Here is an 18,919-nt window from a genome sequence, read left to right as displayed (position 1 = left end):
TTTGGAAATGAAAAGGAATATTGCCCTAGACTATAGTCTCTAGAAGTACCCCCAGGTTAGTTGTACATATTCAGGCTAAATAAATAACATTTTTTGCCTATTTTTTAGGCTTGAGTATCATAGGAAAATATGAACATAGGAAATAGGAGCAAGAGTAGGCCATTCAGTCCATCAAGCCTGCTCTGCCATTTAAACACATCGCAAATGATCACAAATGATCATCTTTCTCTATGTCATTTTTCCCCACTATCCCCATATCCATTGATGTCATTAGTCTCCAGAAATCTATCGATCTCAGTCTTGAACATGCTCAATGATTGAGCTTCCACAGCCCTCTGAGGTGGGGAATTCCAAAGATTCACCATCCTCTGAGTGAAGAAATTCCTCCTCATCTCAGTCTTAAATGGCCTACCCCTAATTCTGAGACTGTGTCCCCTGGTTCTAGACTCACCAGCCAGGGGAAACATCCTATATACATCCACCCTGTCACACCCTGTAAGAATTCTGTAAGTTTCAATGAGATCACTTCTCATTCTTCGAAACTCCAGAGAATGCAGGCTCACTTTCCTCAATCTCTCCTCATAAGACAATCCCACCATCATAGGGATTGGTCTGGTGAATACCCGTTGGACTCCCTCTATGGCAAGTACATCCTTCCTTAGATAAGGAGACCAAAGCTGTGCACAATACTCCAGGTGCAGTCTCACCAAGGCTCTACAAAATTGCTGCAAGACATCTTTACCCCTGTACTCAAATCCCCTTGTAATGAAGGTCAACATATCATTTGCCTTCCTAATTGCTTGCTATGTGCCAGAACACAGCCATGGGTGGGAAAGCATGCTGGTTACCTTTCTAGTGAAATTGAACACATTCTTTTTTGAATCTGGTTATGGGGCTGCTAGACTTAATGACCGGACTAATTACTGCACAACCCTCTGCCCTACTCCATCATGTGCAATATATGGTGTACCAATGTAAGAGTAACATGAGACAATATTCCATTCAGAATAAATCTTCAAGTGCAATAGAAAACAGAATAGAATCATAGAATGTTACAGCACAGCAGGCCATTTGACCCATCAAGTCTGTGCCAGCTCTTTCGAAGAGTACTCCAGTTCGTCCCAGTCTCCTGCTCTTTCCCCGAGTTCCTGCAATTTTTTTCTCCTTGAGTATTTATCCAATACCCTGTTGAAGACTACTATTGAATCTGTATCCACCCCATTCCAAATCCTAGTCACTGGTTGCATGAAAAGGTGTTTCCTCATGTCGCCTCTGCTTCTTTTCCCAGGCACCTTAAATCTGTGCACTCTCATTATTGCCCCTTCGGCCACTGGAAACAGCTTCTCTTTATTTACTCTAAATCCTCCATGGCTTCAAACACCTCTAGCAAATCAAAACATAGGCAAGAAACAATGGCTATGATGGTGTGAACCTCCAAAATAGCACAGACAGGAATATAATGCGGTTACATTGAGCATTCATTCCAAAACTGCAGCAATCGCAAATATTACTAAATAATTCACCTACGGATATGTTTTTATACATACTTAGGAAATTCTAAATTCGAAAAATATAAAACATCTTCCATGCATCAAACAAATGCAGATATTTGGATGCTGAGCTGTGCTATTTTTAAAGATGCACCAATAAGGAGTAAAAAGTATCGTAAGAACAGGCTTGTCCAACCCGCAGTCCAGGGGCCACAATCCGGCCCGCCCTTCCTCTCTATCCCACCCGCGAAGCCAGTGTTTAAAATACAAGCAGAGTGGAAGATTCTACAACGAGCTGCTCCTTCAATCATTGGCCGTTTCTCTCCAGCGTTTGCTGCTAATAGGCTCACTAATGAGCCCATCGGCAGCAAATGCAGGAGAGATCTGTCTCTAATTGGAGGAACAATGTACAGTGTGAAGGTGAGTGACTTCGTTCAGCCTGAGGCCTGAATACCGGCAGTGGTGGTGAGTCTGCTGGGATAGGGTGGGGGGGCGAAAAGAGGCTTTCAGGGAGGGGGGGGAAAGAATGAGAGAGAGAGAGAGAGAGAGACTGGCTGCCGAGGCTTGGGGAGACAAAGCCCCCTACACGAGTCAACATGGTGGAGTGTTGGTTGCAGCAACAGTGGAACCCAGGACATCTGGAGCGTCAGACAGGGTGGGGAGAAAGAGGCCTGTCCTGAACCTCTCCTCAGCGTTTTAATCTCCAAACCACCCGAGCCTGGGATGTGTAAGTGAATGAGTGACTGTGTGCATGAGAGTGTGTGCGTGAAAGTGTGAGTGTGCGAGAGGGTGTGTGCGTGAGAGAGACTGTGCGCGTGAGAGAGAGTGTGTGCGTGAGAGAGTCTGCACATGAGTGTGTGCGTGAGTGTGCGCGCGAGAAAGTGCGCTTGAGAGAGTGCGCTTGAGAGAGTGCGCGTGAGAGAGTGTGCGTGAGAGTGTGTGTGCGAGTGAGAGAGTGTGTATGCGTGTGAGAGAGTGTGTGTGCGCGTGTGACAGTGTGTGTGTGCATGTTAGAGAGAGAGAGAGTGTCTGTGTGTGTGAGAGAGAGAGTGTGTGTGCGTGTGAGAGAGAGAGATTGTGTGTGCGTGTGAGAGTGTGTGTGCGTGTGAGAGAAAGAGTGTACGTGTGCATGTGAGAGAGCATGCGTGTGTGAGAGAGAGTGTGCACGCGCCAGTCTGGCTCACTCCCAGTCTCACGGTTCTCACTCACCCTCATTCCCACTCACACAGTGGGTGAGGGTGTGAGTGAGTACCCTGAAGCTGGGAGTGAGCAGGACATAGACACTCACCCTTTCACACTCTAATGGTCATCTTTATTAATTACTCATTTTTTAAATGATCAACTTATTGCTTTGACATTAAATTTATTTTGCTCAGCAAGTTGTTTCTTTTCTTCATAGCTCAACTTTTTTTTTTTGAAATTCGCGTTTAATGTGCCAAAACTTATCTTTCCAAAATTTGCTTATCCACCCTTGAGGGAGAAAAAAATTGAAATGTGGCCCCTCACGCGAAAAGGTTGGACAAGACTGTGTAAGAATGAGAAATGTTTGGATACTCACAGCTATCCCGGGCTTCCCCCTCATTCCAGGCATTCCCTGTAACCCAGGATTACCCTGTAGCGACATAACAACACTTTAAGCCAACATAACATCAGATTTGCTGATGCTGAGTAATATAATTATCATTAATTACTTACGCTATCAATCATAGCAATCTGCTCAACGGTCATTAGACTCACAAGACCAATTTCCAAGAGAGGCGTCAAATTAGTAGCTGCAGTTTGCAAGCAGAAAGGAATTTGACTCAAATAATTATATCTGGAAAGTGATTGCAGAACTAGAGGGCACATTTTGACAAAAACACAATCCTCAAACAAGATTAAGCACCAGAAGCAATGCTTTACCCAAAGGCTAGTGGATATATGGAACAGGCTAATACAATAACTATTTCTGGGTCAATGGTACCTTTAAAAAGGAACTACAACAATTGTTCAGGTGGATGACTTGAGAGTTTTACCATTGTTAATAAATGTGTTTCATTCACATAACTGGAGGACTGGAGATATATTCAGGGGTAGGTGGGGAGTAGTGGGGTGGGGGGCTGAGTTTCCAGGGCTTTGTCCATGAACGTAGTGATACACTGAACAGTGGAAGGAGAAGATTGGCTGAATCTTTTTATTGTTCCAAGTTTTACTGATATGGAGCTAATGTAACTATTCTCTCCTGGGTCCCCATGAATTCAAATGATATTTCACCCACAGCGATACAAAAGCAAAACACTGAGGATGCTGGAATTCTGAAATAATGTCAAAAAAAAAATTGCTGGAAATACTCAGCAGGTCACGAGGCATCTTTGGAGAGAGAAACAGAGAGTTAACGTTCCAGGTCGAGACGACCTTTCATCCAAACTGTTCAGAACTCCGCTCGTCTCTCCACAGATGCTGCCTGACCTGCTGAGCATTTCCAGCATGTTTGTTTTTATTTCAGATTTCACTGCATTGGAATCGATTCGAGTACATGTGTTGCAGACCAGCCCCTGCAAAGATAAACATCTCTGCGGCATATTTAAGTGACAACGTTTCAGTCTCTCTGGGAACATCTGTCCCCACTCTTTGGAAACACAGCACAAGCTGTACTCACGGAAACATAAAAGGCAATGTGGGATTCTGGGGTTACGAAGTGACAGCAACATAGCAGTGATTTCTTTGAAGTAACGGAGATTAGGCTTATTATCACTTCATTAGTTGGTGTTTAGTGCAGCTGTATCCCCCTTTAAACTAAACTGGTTTTGCAGAACTCAAAAATAATATAGTCAAAAGGTTCAGGAGCCACAGTACCCATTGCAACTGGTATACTTTCAATTCATTAATAGGCAAAGCACTCAGTGTATCTTCTAGCTGTTCTGGAGCAATTTCAGGAGTAGGTCATGTGCCTCCGCTCTGAGCCAGTGGCAAATATATTTAAATATAAAACAAAAACAGAACATGCTTTAAAAACCCAGCAGATTTGGCAGCATCTGTGGAGAGTGAAACTTCAAGTCCTTATGACTCTTCTTTGGAGTTCTGAAGGAGGGTCATACGGACTCGAAACCTTAACTCTGTTTTTCTGTCCACAGACGCTGTCAGACCTGCTGGGTTTTTCCAGCATTTTCTGTTTTTATTTCAGATTTCCAACGTCCGCAGTATTTTGCTTTTATCTCAGTAAATATATTTAACGCCTGTAACCAATATATTTATGGTTAGAGGCTCATTTTAACCATCAGCACTCCTACTACAGAGCTTCCTACGCCAGGGATGCATTCTGGGAGCTCAAGGCACGCACTCTCCAATAACCTTCTGTCCTTTTATTTTATTCGTTCATGGGGTGTGGGCGTCGTTGGCTAAGCCAGCATTTATTGCCCATCTCCAATTGCCCTTGAGAAGGTGGTGTTGAGCAGCCTTCTTGGGCCGCTGCAGCCCATGTGGTGTAGGTACACCCACAGTGCTGTTAGGGAGGGAGTTCCAGGATTTTGACCCGGCGGCAGTGAAGGAACGGCGATATATTTCCAAGTCAGGATGGTGAGTGGCTTGGAGGGGGACTTGCAGGGCTGAATACAATACCTTGGGGCATTGAGATTAAAATGTACCATTATTGTCTTCTGGTATTCTTTTCCCCAGGAATAGTTTCCAATGGGCTCCTGTTCAGTTTTATCCTATAAAGCTATCTTTTTTTGCCAGAATATCCCTTGTATCGTTTTAACTTTCAGCCCTCATAAAACTGAAATTATCAGTTTTTCTTGTAATTTAATGCAGTTCCTTTTAAAAAAAACATGAAATTAAACCACCTACAAAATTCCAGCAGTAAGTCCATCCAGGAAAAAGAATAGTGACCGCACACTTATAGTGAAATAGTTCATCTTGAAATAATCATTTTCCCCTCTGGGATCGGTTATGTCCAAAGAATGCATTAATATTTCCTGTGCCATCGCATAATACTAAGGAAACAATCCCTCATCAAACGACAATGTTGGGGCTGATTTTCAGCATCCTGAGAGGGCCAAATGCTGAATCGGAGTTCCAAACTTTTTTCCTTCCCATGCCATGCACATCTCATGCCATAAGCTGACTGCTTAAATTTACACCCCAAGTGCGAATTAACTCTGAGCGAGGTTTCTCAGAAGGTATAACCGTGCCCAGTAAAGCATAAGAGAGCTTTTTTTCCTTCACCTATTTGGACGTGAGCTCCCTGTAACAAATGGATGATTCATGGAAACACTTTTAGCTGGCCAGCTTTAAAACGTTGGCATCCCTGAATGCAATTTGCAAGTTAAGCCCAAGCCGTCAACATGGAAAGAATAGAATTTACAGAGAAATAATCTTGCAGCATATTTTACACTTGGATCACACTCCAGAGTTCTGCAACTCCAATAACTGCCCATCTGGCATCTATTCATGAGAAAGGCTCCATTAGTGATACATCTTGATGGTTTTTTTTAGTCCAAACGTGTGAATTACAATAATTATTTTAAATAAGTTTTTACATGTTGTAGAGACCTATGGTATATAAAGGAGTAGTTATAGTTGGTAGCATGAGTGAATTCCATCAATCCATCATTACAGGTGGAAGATCAGAAAAAAATTGTTCTGTAACAACTGTTTGTAAATATAATTCAAAATTAATAATCGCGATGCCTATTTGTTATTAGTTTGCACTTTATCATCCGAACCGTCTCAGGCTGTAGAAATAAATTCAGAACCACCCTGATAAGAAGCAGCCATGCCAAACTTGAGGTGATAAGTGGCAAGTGACTTTGTGTCGTTTAAGCGTCAGTTACTGACCATCTCGAACAAGAGGGGGCCAAGACCATTTTCTCTTGATCTTCAGTCACACCAACATTGCCGAGTTCTCTACCATCAGCATCACGGGAGTTGTCACTGAGCTGAAGCTGAACTGGTTCAATCATATCAGCCCTGCGGCTACAGGAGTAGGCTGTAGCTTTGTACTCCACGATGAGTGGCTCACCTCATGACCCCCTCAAAGTTTTCCACCACCTACAAGGACCAGGCCAGGAGTGTGATGGAGTAGTCGTCACTTGTTTGGATGTTTTCTGGGCACGAGGACCGGATTTTACCAGCCCTTCACCCCAGCGGGATCTTCTGGTCCCACTGATGTGAACGGAGATTTCAACGGCTCACCGGCCCTGCCGCGAGGGAACCCACCCCGGGCTGGGGGAGGGGGGCTGGAAAATTACAGCTTAGATTTCCAACCCTTCCACTACTGGTGTGCTGGGGCTGCAGCATGCGCAACCTATAAAGCTTGCAGTGCGACAGCCAACAGTTCCTTTGCCAACAGTTCCCTCCCTTGCAACCTCAAGGCCAGAATATTTGGCTCGGCGAGCGGGGGCGGGGCCCACTCGCTGTGGCGTAAAATGACGCGCAGTGACGTCAGGCGGGCGTCATTTAGATTTTCAGTTCGGCGGGTGCGCACCCGAGTAGGCTGCGCGCCCGCCGAACTGTCAAAGGCCTATTAAGGCCATTTACAAATGAATTAAACTAATAAACTGAACAGCCCGTCCAACTTTAAGGTTGGCGGGGGGGCAGGCGAAGAGCCCAGGCGGCCTTTGCATTTTTCATGGAACCTCATCCATGGGCGGGATGAGGTTTCATGAAGTGTTTCTGAATTGAATAAAGATTTTTATAAAAATTCATTGACACTGTCACATGAGGGGACATGTCTTAAAATTTTTTCTTTTCTTTATTTAGATTTTTAAAACTTAAACTAATCTCCCTGAGGCACCTCCGCGCGCATGCACGAAAGAGCGCAGGCCCCGATTCAGGGAACACCCCCCCCCCCACCCCTCCAGCACAGGGAGTGCTCAGCACTTCCTGGTGCACGTCACGCTGGGTGGGCCTTAACTGGCCCACTCATGTAAAATGGTGGCGTGGACCCAATCGGGGGCATCAATCAGGTCCACACCCGCCCCCACACAACGCCCCCCTCTTCCCGCCCAGATGGAGAGAAACTATTTCCGCTGGCTGGAGAGTCTAGGATTAGAAGACACAGGGCGGGATTTTCCCGCTGCCCGGATCGTCTGGTCCCGCCAAAAGTCAATGGATTTTGGGCTGGGCTGCCGAATTTCCCACAGCGGATCCCAGCATGATGGGGCCAGAAAACCCCGGCCACCGTGTAAAAATTAGAGCCGGGCCAAAAACATCTCCACACAAAAGATGGTAGAAGTTTTGAACACTCATCCAGGAGCAGCAATTGGTGCTAGATCAATTGTGAATTGTAAATTAAGGTTGAAGGATTTCAGCTGAAGATTTTAAGGGATTTGGGGAAAAGGAGTTAGGTCATAGATCAACCAGGTACTGGCGAACAGGCTGGAAAGGCTAAATGTCCTCCTCCTGTTCTTATGTCCTATTTTCCTTTTATCTTCCTTGTCATGAAGACCTTGTCAGATTGCTGCCTTGACTGTTCATGGTTTCTGAGGGGTGAGCAGTGCTTTTCTAGGGAGGTAAGGGAGATCATCGTTTTCGCCTAATGAACAGTACAGTCCGGCTCCGTCTTCACTTTGATTGAAATGTTTTTAACAAAAGTTAAATGTTTGTTGTATCACATTTCAGATTCAAATAATCTTAAACCTGATGGAACCAAAAATACATCCGAGCTCTCATTTTGGTACATTTATCAAGATCACAATTAATTATCGAAGGAAAGAAATTGGGAAACTGTGGGCATGAAGTAGCTGTATAAATGTGAAACAAACACTTCCTTCCTGCACTTTAAATTAATTACTCTGAAGCAACAAAAAAACAGCACCAGAGTTTATTTGTAAGGGAAACAGCTATGCTTAAAAGATGAAAAGGAAGAGGTCACATTCATCCCACTATGCACCTTCTACTGAAATCACCGTTAGCTATTTAAGTACCGGGTAAAAACTGGAAATTAAGGAGGTTGAATTTTCAAAGTTCACACTTGTCAGATTATCAAAAACACTCACCTTATCGCCAGGGAAACCCGGTTCTCCTGGTATTCCTGGAATGCCCTCGTCACCCTAAACTCACAGTACAAGACAGCATAGTGTTAGAGCATTGCCTCATCCCTCTTAATACACAGTAGAACAGCACAGATCTGCAACATTCTCTCACCAATTTCAATATAATGGACCAGACAGCGCATTTAGACCTAGCCTGTCACTCTACAAATACTGCACAAGTCAATACGTTGCCGTAATACTCCAACACAATGGGCCCAGTTGGGTATACTGCTTTACAACTCTAAATGGAGTTACCGTGCAGCATTACGCTGCTGTCTAATACTGCAGATCCATGGTAAAATACAGATGTTAGAGTATTGTTTCTAAATGTAGACATAACAAGATAATATTAGGGCATTGCCTCATTCCTATTGACACAGCAAAACGACAAAGTACTGAGGTGTTGCCACGCCACATTAAGGCAATGTGATAACACTGAAATCACAATATTGCCTTGTGCTCTTCCGCACCACCTAGTATTGTGCAGAAATTTAGTCAGCTAAAAAAAAGTACTACAATTAATAAAAATACTTTGAAGTGAATTATTTCAGCTGTTAAAATGCTCCTGTGTAAGTGAAAAGTTTGGAATATTTTCCATAGACGTATCACCTCAATTTGAACAATGCAAACTTATAATAGCTTTGACAAAAGTGCAAATTTTCTCTCCAAGAGAATACTAGATTGTAATAAAACATACTGTATGTTTTACCTTACCTGAAACATACAAGGCAACCAAAAGAAAATGTTATTTCATGATTTTGGGCCATTTTGAGTGGCAATTATTGTGAAAATATTTGTGTTAGTGCGTTTGGCTGTTTCTATAGGTTTACCCTGAATAGATTCTTAACTTTAGCAATCCTCTGCTGACAAACCGGGAAAAGAAAAACCTGTAACAGATCTATTCATGTTAATCAACTGACAGAAGACACCGAGACTGTTTGGCAAACACAATATTCCCTCAGCTTCCCCCCCGTGTGAGGCCTCCACTTTTCCAAATCAATAAACTTTACTGGGAACTGATGGATTCGAGATTTGTGCTTACAGCTCAGGAATGGAGGAGGGAGTGGGCATGTGAGACATTACGTCGCTACATGATTGCCCACTGTGTTTCAGGCTGAAAGCTGAAGGATGCTGTTGAGCCTCGGTGCATCTCATGGTGGACCTTAACGTGAAAGTGAGTGGCTCTTCTGTCTTCTATCGGTTTTGGAATTTAAGTCTTCCTGTTCTGATAATCTGCCCTTGCATGAAAATTTCAAAAAGGTTCACTTGTCCATGACAAGCAAGCTTTAATATTTACGCCTTATGCAGCCAACTTGGGGTGAATTTTCTCAGCCCTGTAGAGACAGGTTTTGAGGCTGGTGGGCGCCAGGGTGGGCGTGGGGAAGTAGTGGGAGAGGGGAGGCAGTAGTGCAGTGGTAATATCATTTGACTAGTGATACAGAAGCCCAGGCTAATGCTCTGGGGACTCGGGTTCAGATCCCACCATGGCAGCTGGTGGAATTTAAATTCAATTGATAAAATCTGGAATTAAAAGCTATTCTCAGTAATTAGGACGACGAAACCATTGCTGATTGTGGTAAAAAAAAAACCCCATCTGGTTCATTAATGTCCTTTAGGGAAGGAAATCTGCCGTCCTTACCTGGTCTGGCCTACATGTGACTCCAGACCCACAGCAATGTGGTTGACTCTTAACTGCCCTCTGAAATGGCCAGGCAAGCTACTCAGTTCAAGGGGAATTAGGGATGGGCAACAAATGCTGGCCTTGCTGGTGAGCCCACATCCAATGAAAGAATACATGTTGAAAAATCCTGTCAGCATGGCTCCCTGAAGCTGTCCTGACTCTGGGCTACTTTCCCGGGGCTGGGGTTGCTATGGGAATTAGCAGCTCGCTCCGTGGATGCAGATAGGGCAATGAAGTAAATTAAAGCCCCAATCAAGAGTCATTTTCCTGGCGTGGCATGGGCTCCCCCCGCCCCCGCTCCCACCCCCCCACCACTGCTGTGCTGGGAGCCCAGCAACACTGCAGGTATGGGCTCTCTCATGGGAGGCCTGCAGGCCATGGGTGGCTGCATTAACTGGCAGCATCGGGGGGGGGTCCAGAATTCTTACTGTGGTTCAGCAGTGGCCACCGGCAGCCTTCTGGAAAGGTCGGCCCTCCACCCTGAGACCTCTCACAAGAGTTTGTCATTTTTTTCCGCTACTGAAGAGGGAGGCCTCTGTGAAGGTCTCCATTTTGAGGCACTCCATCGGCTCTCTCTTTTCTTCAGCAGCGTTCATCTATGCCAGCGAGGCTGCGATCCAGATATTGCAGCGGGCCCTCTCACTGGGCCTTCCGCTTCCCTGGTCCGCCCGCTTCCCTGGTCCGCCCGCTTCCCTGGTCCGCCTGTTTCCCTGGTCCACCCGTTTCCCTGGTCTGCCTGTTTCCCTGGTCCACCCGCTTCCCTGTCCGCCTGTTTCCCTGGTCCACCCGTTTCCCTGGTCCGCCTGTTTCCCTGGTCCGCCTGTTTCCCTGGTCTGCCTGTTTCCCTGGTCCACCCGCTTCCCTGGTCCGCCTGTTTCCCTGGTCCACCCGTTTCCCTGGTCCGCCTGTTTCCCTGGTCCGCCTGTTTCCCTGGTCTGCCTGTTTCCCTGGTCCACCCGCTTCCCTGGTCCGCCTGTTTCCCTAGTCCACCCGTTTCCCTGGTCCGCCTGTTTCCCTGGTCCGCCTGTTTCCCTGGTCCGCCTGTTTCCCTGGTCCGCCCGCCATCCTTAACTGGACGGCGAACGCAGATGCGGCCAATTAAGAAATGAAGACAGAAAGTACTGGAAATACTCAGCAGGTCTGGCAGCATCTGTGGAGAGAGAAACAGAGTTAACGTTTTGATTCGAATATGACTCTTCCCTCAAGCAAAGTTACTCTGGTGGTTCAAGACTCACATATGGCCCTGATGTTAGAATCCCAACACCTGCAGGAAACTTCAGCCCATTGTGTTGGAGCAGAATGGTGCATTTTCTATGAAATATATATATATATTTTATAAAATTTTCAAGTAGTTATAGGGCAATTATCACAAACATAAGGGTAGGTGGATATCATAAACATACAAGCTATTCTCAGTCTTACAAGAGCACTCTCTGCTGCTCATGTTATTGTTGTATTAACACTCTGACTAAGCTTCTTTTCATGGGTCTTTTTAAGCTGAGAACTTATTTTTCTCAGCTTAAGTTTTATGCAGTTCCCTCACGTGAAAACATTCCGATTTTAACACTGCTGTTTAAAGGCTACAGGCACAATGCAGAAAAGCTGAAAAAAGTAATCGATTTGATTTGTATTTTAACTCATCTCTGGTGAAATACTGGGAGAAAACCTTGCTGGCTGACTCGACATAAAGGGGTAGATATTGAACCTTCCGCCTGAGCATAACATTGGCTTCGTGAGTTGGTTTTCCGCTGTAGGAACTGATGGAGTCTCAGTGAAAACTGGGCAGTTTCTATAACAAATGACCTATGGGAAGCAGTAGATGGGTGAAATATAACTGAAATCCATGACTTTTTTAAGCTTCTGAAATGTGTGGGCTACAAATAAGCACCATCAGGAACACTGGGGGGAAGAATTGCTCCGGCCACAATGTAAAAAATATGTATAGCGAAATCGCGATGAGTCAAACTCAAAATGACACAAAATCCAGTTATGTCAAAGTCATCAACCATTCCCGCAAATCCCACAGAATGACGCCCGTGATAAGCCAAAATTATGCACGGGTAACTCCGGATTAGCCGAACTCAATTGTCCAAGCTTGTCGTATGACTGCGCCAACCAATCAGAGCGGAGTTAGACCACACAAGAGCGCAAAATCGTGGAGTTCTGGGCAAGTCATCAATTGACATTGAGAGCTCCCTGTGGAAGGATGTGCAAGGCCAGCAAGAATGGCTAAACCCGTGATGAATTCCCGCCCGCCTGCCTGTTTCCCTAACCAATGCCGTAAGGGCTGTAGACATGCTCCGGGATTTCACACTGCAGCATGAACACACGAGAAACATGTTTGACTGCATCGATAACATGGTGGACTGCGTCATGCATGTCCAAAGACAGCACACTAAGCAGAGAAAGATTATGGAGTTTTTCTGGAGCTATCTCCTGTCATTTTTTTTTTATTCGTTCATGGGATGTCAACGTCGCTGGCTGGGCCAGCATTTATTGCCCATCCTTAATTGCCCTTGAGAAGGTGGTGGTGAACTGCCTTCCTGAACCGCTGCAGTCCATGTGGTGTAGGTACACCCACAGTGATGTTAGGGAGGGGAGTTCCAGGATTTTGGCCCAGCCACAGTGAAGAAATGGTGATTCATTTCCAAGTCAGGATGGTGAGCGGCTTGGAGGGGATTTTCCAGGTGGAGGTGCTCCCATGTGTCTGCTGCATTTTTCAATGCAAAGTTCCGGCCTTTTGCAAGGGCAGGCCATTGTAAGTTGTGGACAGATTGAATAAAGACTTTTTCACATAGTTGCTGCTTTACTGAATTTCCATTTTGGCATTTGGCGGTTGTTTTTGACATAGACTGCATTTGTAGGCATATTGGGTTACACAGAGATGCATTCATGTGGGAATGGGGCCTCCTCGGCTATCATGAAGTTCCACTTAACCTGCATTTGTGGGCAGATCCCCTGGGTTCCGACTCATTGGGATTTTACTGTACATGAGCACTTCTTGTAGCTAGTTCAGCATTCAAAAAGCAGACGATTAGAATTTTAGCAGAGAGACTGATCAGGAGAAATCACCATGAACATGCTCATCTGTTGCTGACCAAAACAATTTGTAAGCTCGTTATTATATGTTCAATATTGTTCAAACTAAATTACTTTCCTTAAAATAATAAGTTAATCATTGCTTAATAAAAAGGTAGAATAATTTTGCTAAATATGGGCTAATAAATGTTTTAAAATTGAAAGATATTGCATGAAAACAAAAAGAATGATATCTTATTATCAAAAATAATTTACTTTATAAGCTCATGAGAGGAATCGGTGTGGCTACGGAAGCTTGTGAGTGGCATATTTATTTTTAGCAGCTCTGGGATGCATTAATTCATATTTGCTGAGGCAAACACAGTGTGGAATCTTTATAGTGACATTCCATTCTTTAATTAGCCTCTCTTTGCCGACTGGGCTGGTGTAAGAGTTAAATCGCATGTTGCAAAATAAAAACAAGATGTTTTCAGTACACAGAATATTTATAAAAAACATCTGTTTACAGCGGAAGATAGTTAACTATATTTAGAATAACGTGTGAAAAATATTTCCTTAACAACTGTATTGTTTAAATAAGTTTCAAATATGTATTCCTGATTACATTTTTCATTATACTGAAGTGATTAAATAGGAAGTGTGGTTATTTATATGAACAGTCTCATGGTAAGCAATGTGACATAGGGCAGAATTATCCCCTGTTGAGGGGGGAAGTTTAAGAGCGGGCACGCAGAGACGCGCCTCCGATCAGCGCCCCAAATCGGGGGGTGCGCCGCCATTTTACATGGACGGGCCAATTAAGGCCCGCCCAGCGTGACGTCCGCACGGAAGCGCTATGCGCTCCCCGTGCGGACGTGAGGGGGGTGGATTCCCCGAGCCGAGAGTGCGCTCTTTCGCACATGTGCACGAAAGTGCGCACTCATCTCCCTGAGGCTAAGTGCTGCCTCAGGGTGATCAGCTCTACAGTAAAAAAATCTGAAAAATAGAAGAAAAAAAATTTCCCTGACATGTCCCCTCATGTGACACTGTCACATGAGCTGGGACATGTCCATCACTTTTAAAGACAATTTAATTACATTTTTAAAAACCACCATGAAACCTCATCCCGCCCCTGGATGAGGTTTCATGCTTTTTCTAATGCCCGCCAGGCCTCCTGGCCTGCCCGCCAACCTTAAGGTTGGACGGGCAGGTCCATTAATTACTTCAATGACTCTATCAATGGCCTCAATTGGCCATTGACAGGTCGGCGGGCGCACAGCTGATTCTGCTGAGCCCCCGCCTACCTGAAAATTTAAACAGGGCGGGGTGACGTCGGAAGTTCCGCCCGACATCACCACGTGTCATTTTACGTGTCGGCGAGCGGCCCCCCCCCCCCACCCGTTCACCGACCGGGAAATCCTGGCTATAGACTTATATAAAAATCGCAGCGCTAATTCCTTTGCCCTGAGAAGCAATTAATATAGAGGCATATCCTTATCTTGGAAAGGAATAGTGTATAAAGCACAATCAACAATCACATTAAAGAAACAGGAAATGAAACAAGTGTGAGGAGGAACGATGGTGAGGGAGAGCCATGATTAATCTTGCCTATTTACTGACAACTGAATATATATTATTATATATATATATTCAAAGTGTATATTAGACCAAGGTACACATTAATGCCAAGCAGCAGGGATACTCTGACAGTTTGAACCCTGGCACAAAACACTGATGGTCGAGCTTGCTGTGCCACAGAAAGGTAGCTTGTGGTTTTTTTTAAACGAATAATTTCCTACAGATTGAGATCCCAAGCTTGGGCATGCCATCACGAACACTTCAAGTAAGAGGCTTAGCACTTCCCCAAAGAGAGAAAGGGAAGAGAATGTTAAAAAATGATGAACTCATTTGGAGCCAGTGCCACGCACCTCTTAGTGCACAGGTACAGAGTGTTGGGGTGAGCTGCAGCTCCAACCACAACGACGGGGGGTGGGTAACCAAAACAACCTCCAGATATGGAGGCTAGCTGCAAGGAAAGCAGAAACCTCTCCTGATGATTAAGCAGTCGTGGACCACAGTGGCAGGGTGTTGAGGCTGGAGTAAGGTAGAGGGTAGTGCCTCAACATCATTCAAAACCCCTCCGTAAATCTACTTTACAGCACCCCATTTTTAATGTTGCAATCCTGTCACAATGAAGTGCACGCTCCAGTTGTGCAGTTGTTACTAATTGGGAAAAGGTTGGGGCATTATTCTTAGGTATATATAAGAACCGGTTTCCCTCTGTGTAGGGTGAAAGGAAAAGGGAGTCTGTGCCTGTGCTCTCTGGGTTTTGTGAATAAACCTAGGTAAAGGAAAGACTGGCTCCAGATTCCTCCTTTACTTAGTGAATGAGCAGCGAATTATAACACACGAGACGTGGCGAGCGAGGGTCACCATTCAATAATTTCCATCACAGCAAAATCCTTCAATGGTGGATCGGCCGATCGCGGTGAAGGCGGTCAGAAGGTTGCAGCATGGCTTTGTCTTCAATGATACAGGCACGTCTGATTATTGCAACCAGGCATTCCCCACCCACACAGCACAGCATTCGCTGTACAATCGGCTTCCCATTCTAAAAGACACCACGCTCAGGCCCTTCTACGAATGGCCAAAAAAAGAGTGGGATCAGCAGGCTGCTTGTGTGCTCCTTGGATAGGAGTATTCTGCAGCAAAAGGTACTTAAACAGGAGTAATAAGAATGGATGGAAATTTTAATTATGGGCTACTAAGGAGGATTAATTCATCCTGACAAGTATTAAAACTACAGTGCAATGTAATAAGGGAGCTTAAATAATGTTTTGTAAAAGTTATGAAACTCAGTGCTTCAAGGTATTAAAGCTGAATCACAGATATTGATGAAGGATTAAACTCCATGCTCGAGTGAGAATTAATATTAAGCCAATGGTGTGGAAAAGTATTATTTCTAATTTAGTGCAACATACTCTGTTATGAGGAAGTGCTATACTAATATAGTGCAGTAAGGGAGTATTACCATAGAGTAATAGACACAGTGTTTGAAAAGATTAATATTATGTCACAGTGCAATAAGAGAATATTAAACTCAAGTGCTGGAAGAAAGTATTAATATCACATCACAGTGCAATAAGGAGGTATTCAGATCACCTTATCACCTTTCAGTCCTGGTTCTCCACGGTTTCCAATCAGCCCCTAGGAAAACAAGCAGATAGATTAGTAAACATATACGTACTGGAGGCATGTAGATGCCAGGTTCCTGAATATGTTCATTGGTAAAGGTACAAATAAGTAAAATATAAAACAAACTACCATGTGATGAGATTGAATTTCCTGATGGTCTTGTCCTAGTTTTCTATTTAATTCATTCTTGTGATGTGAGCATCATTGGCCAGCATTTATTGCCCATCCCTAATTGCTCTTGAGAAGGTGGTGGTGAACCGCCTTCTTGAATCACTGCAGTCCATGTGATGTAGGTACATCCACAATGCTGTTAGGAAGGAAGTTCCAGGTTTTTGACCCAGTGACAGTGAAGGAACGGCGGTATATTTCCAATCAAGATGGTGTGTGACTTGGAGGGCAATTTGCAGGTGGTGGTGTTCCCAGACATCTGCTTGTGCTTCTAAGTGGTAGAGTCACGAGTTTGGAAGGCGCTTTCAAGGGCCCCTTGGCGAGTTGCTGCAGTGCATCTTGTAGATGGTACACAGTGCTCCCATTGTGCACCGGTGGTGGAAGGAGTGAACGGTTGAGGTGTTAGATGGCCTGTTTTATCCTGGATGATGTCAAGCCTCTTGAGTGCTGTTGGAGCTATACTCACTAAGGCAAGTCAAGAATATCCCATCACACTCCTGACTTGAGCTTTGTAGATGGTGGACAGGCTTTGAGGAATCAGGAGGTGAGTTACTCACCTCAGGATTCCCAGTCACTGCCCTCTTAAGTCTGCAGAAACATTAGAGAAACAGGACAAATGGTGTTTACCGGATTCCCTGTGGACCTCCTGTTGAAGCTACACTGTATGATGCTTACAGAAATCCAACCCTAATGTCACTTATCCAACAGATGTTTGCAGATGCCATTGAGCTATGTGGTGGGAATGATTAGAACACGGCCGAGTATCTGGAGAAAAGCACTGGAAGATAAGGGTTTGAAGGTCAGTCGACCAAGCACTCAATTTATGGAAATCAGTTGAGTCTAGGGAAGAGGATCAGAGCGAAGGTGCAAAGACTATGGGTGAAAACTTGGAGAAGGTGAGTAGTTTCAAGTGACCTGGGGTCAACACTGACAGAAGATGGAAGTATGAAAATGGAGATTAAGGAACGGATTAGCTCTGGTTGGAGTAGTTGGAAGAAGTGCAGTGGAATGTTGTGTGATAGAAAAGTATTGCTGAGACTGAAAGGAAGGATCTATAAGAGAGTGTAAGACTGGCCTTGTTATATAGTGCAGAAACTTGGGCAATATCAAGAACACAGGAACAATGCATGGATACAAATGAGATGCAGATGCTGCGATGGATGTGTGGAGTAATGAGAAAGGACAAAATCAGGAACTAGTACATCAGGGGGGGGGTCAGTGAAGATTGTGAGAGCATCGAAGAAAGTAGTCAAGAAGAGATTGAAATGGTATGGTCATCTCTTGTGGAGAGAGAGAGAGAGAGAAAGGATTTGTGGTGAATTGAGTGCTGGAGATGGGACTATCAGGAAGAAAGAGAAGAGGAAGGCCTAAGACCAGATGGGAAGATGCGGTGGAGGGAGATTTAAACACATCGGGATTGGAAGAGGAATGGGTGAGTGACAGGGGGAGATGGAGAAGGATGATCAACCAGTATTGTGGTGACCCCAAGTAAAATGGGAGAAGCTGAAAGAAGGGAAATCATTTAACCCTACAAAGGTTTAAAGGGTAACACTGCGGCAGGACAGTTAATTAATAATGATGTATTCAGGCAGGTACACACAGTTCTGTGAAATGTTGGAAATCTGAAATAAAAAAGAAAATGCTGGAAATACTAATTATGTCTGGCAGCATCTGTGGAGAGAGAAACAAAGTTAACATTTCAGGTGATGACACTTCATCAGAACTGATTGATCTGAAATGTTAACTCCGTTTCTCTCTCCACAGATGCTGCCGAGTGTTTCCAGCATTTTCTATTTTTATTGCACAGAGTTCTTTCACGGTTTACCAAAGTTGTATCACATACATTGAGCAACGGAGCTGCCTTTTTGTCTGTGCTTTTTCATTATTCCTCCGCACCCCATAAAATTTTTTATTGGGCCTTAGTGGGAGGGGAGTAAAAGCCCTCCATGGGTATAAAATAAGGAATCACTTTACACTCACATCGATGCTTTTTTAAATATGATTGAACCAGAAACTCTGTTTGTGAATTTCTTAGGAGTTTGATTTGGAGGTTTCCTAACATGGCCATGAGCTTCTGTTTATACATGATACTTGGCTGAGAAAAAAACAAAAACCCTTTGCAAAACTACCTGCGGCATGTACACTCAGAGTGGTCAGTAGTGTGGAAAACTGTGGAGGAGCTAGCACTTATTTTTAACAGTGGCGTACCTCAAAAATACCTCACAACTTTAAACCACTTGTATGGCTGTACTGTTGTTACCCCCAAGAAAAGACAATTGGGTGGTCATATTAACATTACATGATGTCCATTCTTGGTTGAAATTAGCATCAGCTTATATTGGGCAGAACAATGT

The 18,919-nt window shown here is 44.4% G+C and overlaps 1 protein-coding gene across 2 annotated transcripts in view; it reads right to left on the bottom strand.

Annotated features, from left to right (window-relative positions):
- The window catches only part of col27a1b (collagen, type XXVII, alpha 1b), a 605,111-nt gene that overhangs the window by 297,760 nt on the left and 288,432 nt on the right, over window positions 1-18,919 (bottom strand). For both annotated transcript variants that reach the window (XM_078550110.1, XM_078550108.1), the window contains exons 16-18: window positions 16,365-16,409; window positions 8,468-8,521; window positions 3,049-3,102 (exon numbers count right to left, since the gene is read on the bottom strand). In XM_078550110.1, the coding sequence (XP_078406236.1) occupies window positions 3,049-3,102; window positions 8,468-8,521; window positions 16,365-16,409 (153 nt within the window). The remainder of the gene's footprint in view (window positions 1-3,048; window positions 3,103-8,467; window positions 8,522-16,364; window positions 16,410-18,919) is intronic.

This window comes from Cetorhinus maximus, chromosome 10, assembly GCF_964194155.1.
Source record: "Cetorhinus maximus chromosome 10, sCetMax3.hap1.1, whole genome shotgun sequence".
NCBI lineage: Eukaryota > Metazoa > Chordata > Chondrichthyes > Lamniformes > Cetorhinidae > Cetorhinus > Cetorhinus maximus.
Note: the sequence above shows the minus strand (reverse complement) of the source record. Positions and strands in the feature narration are given on the sequence as shown.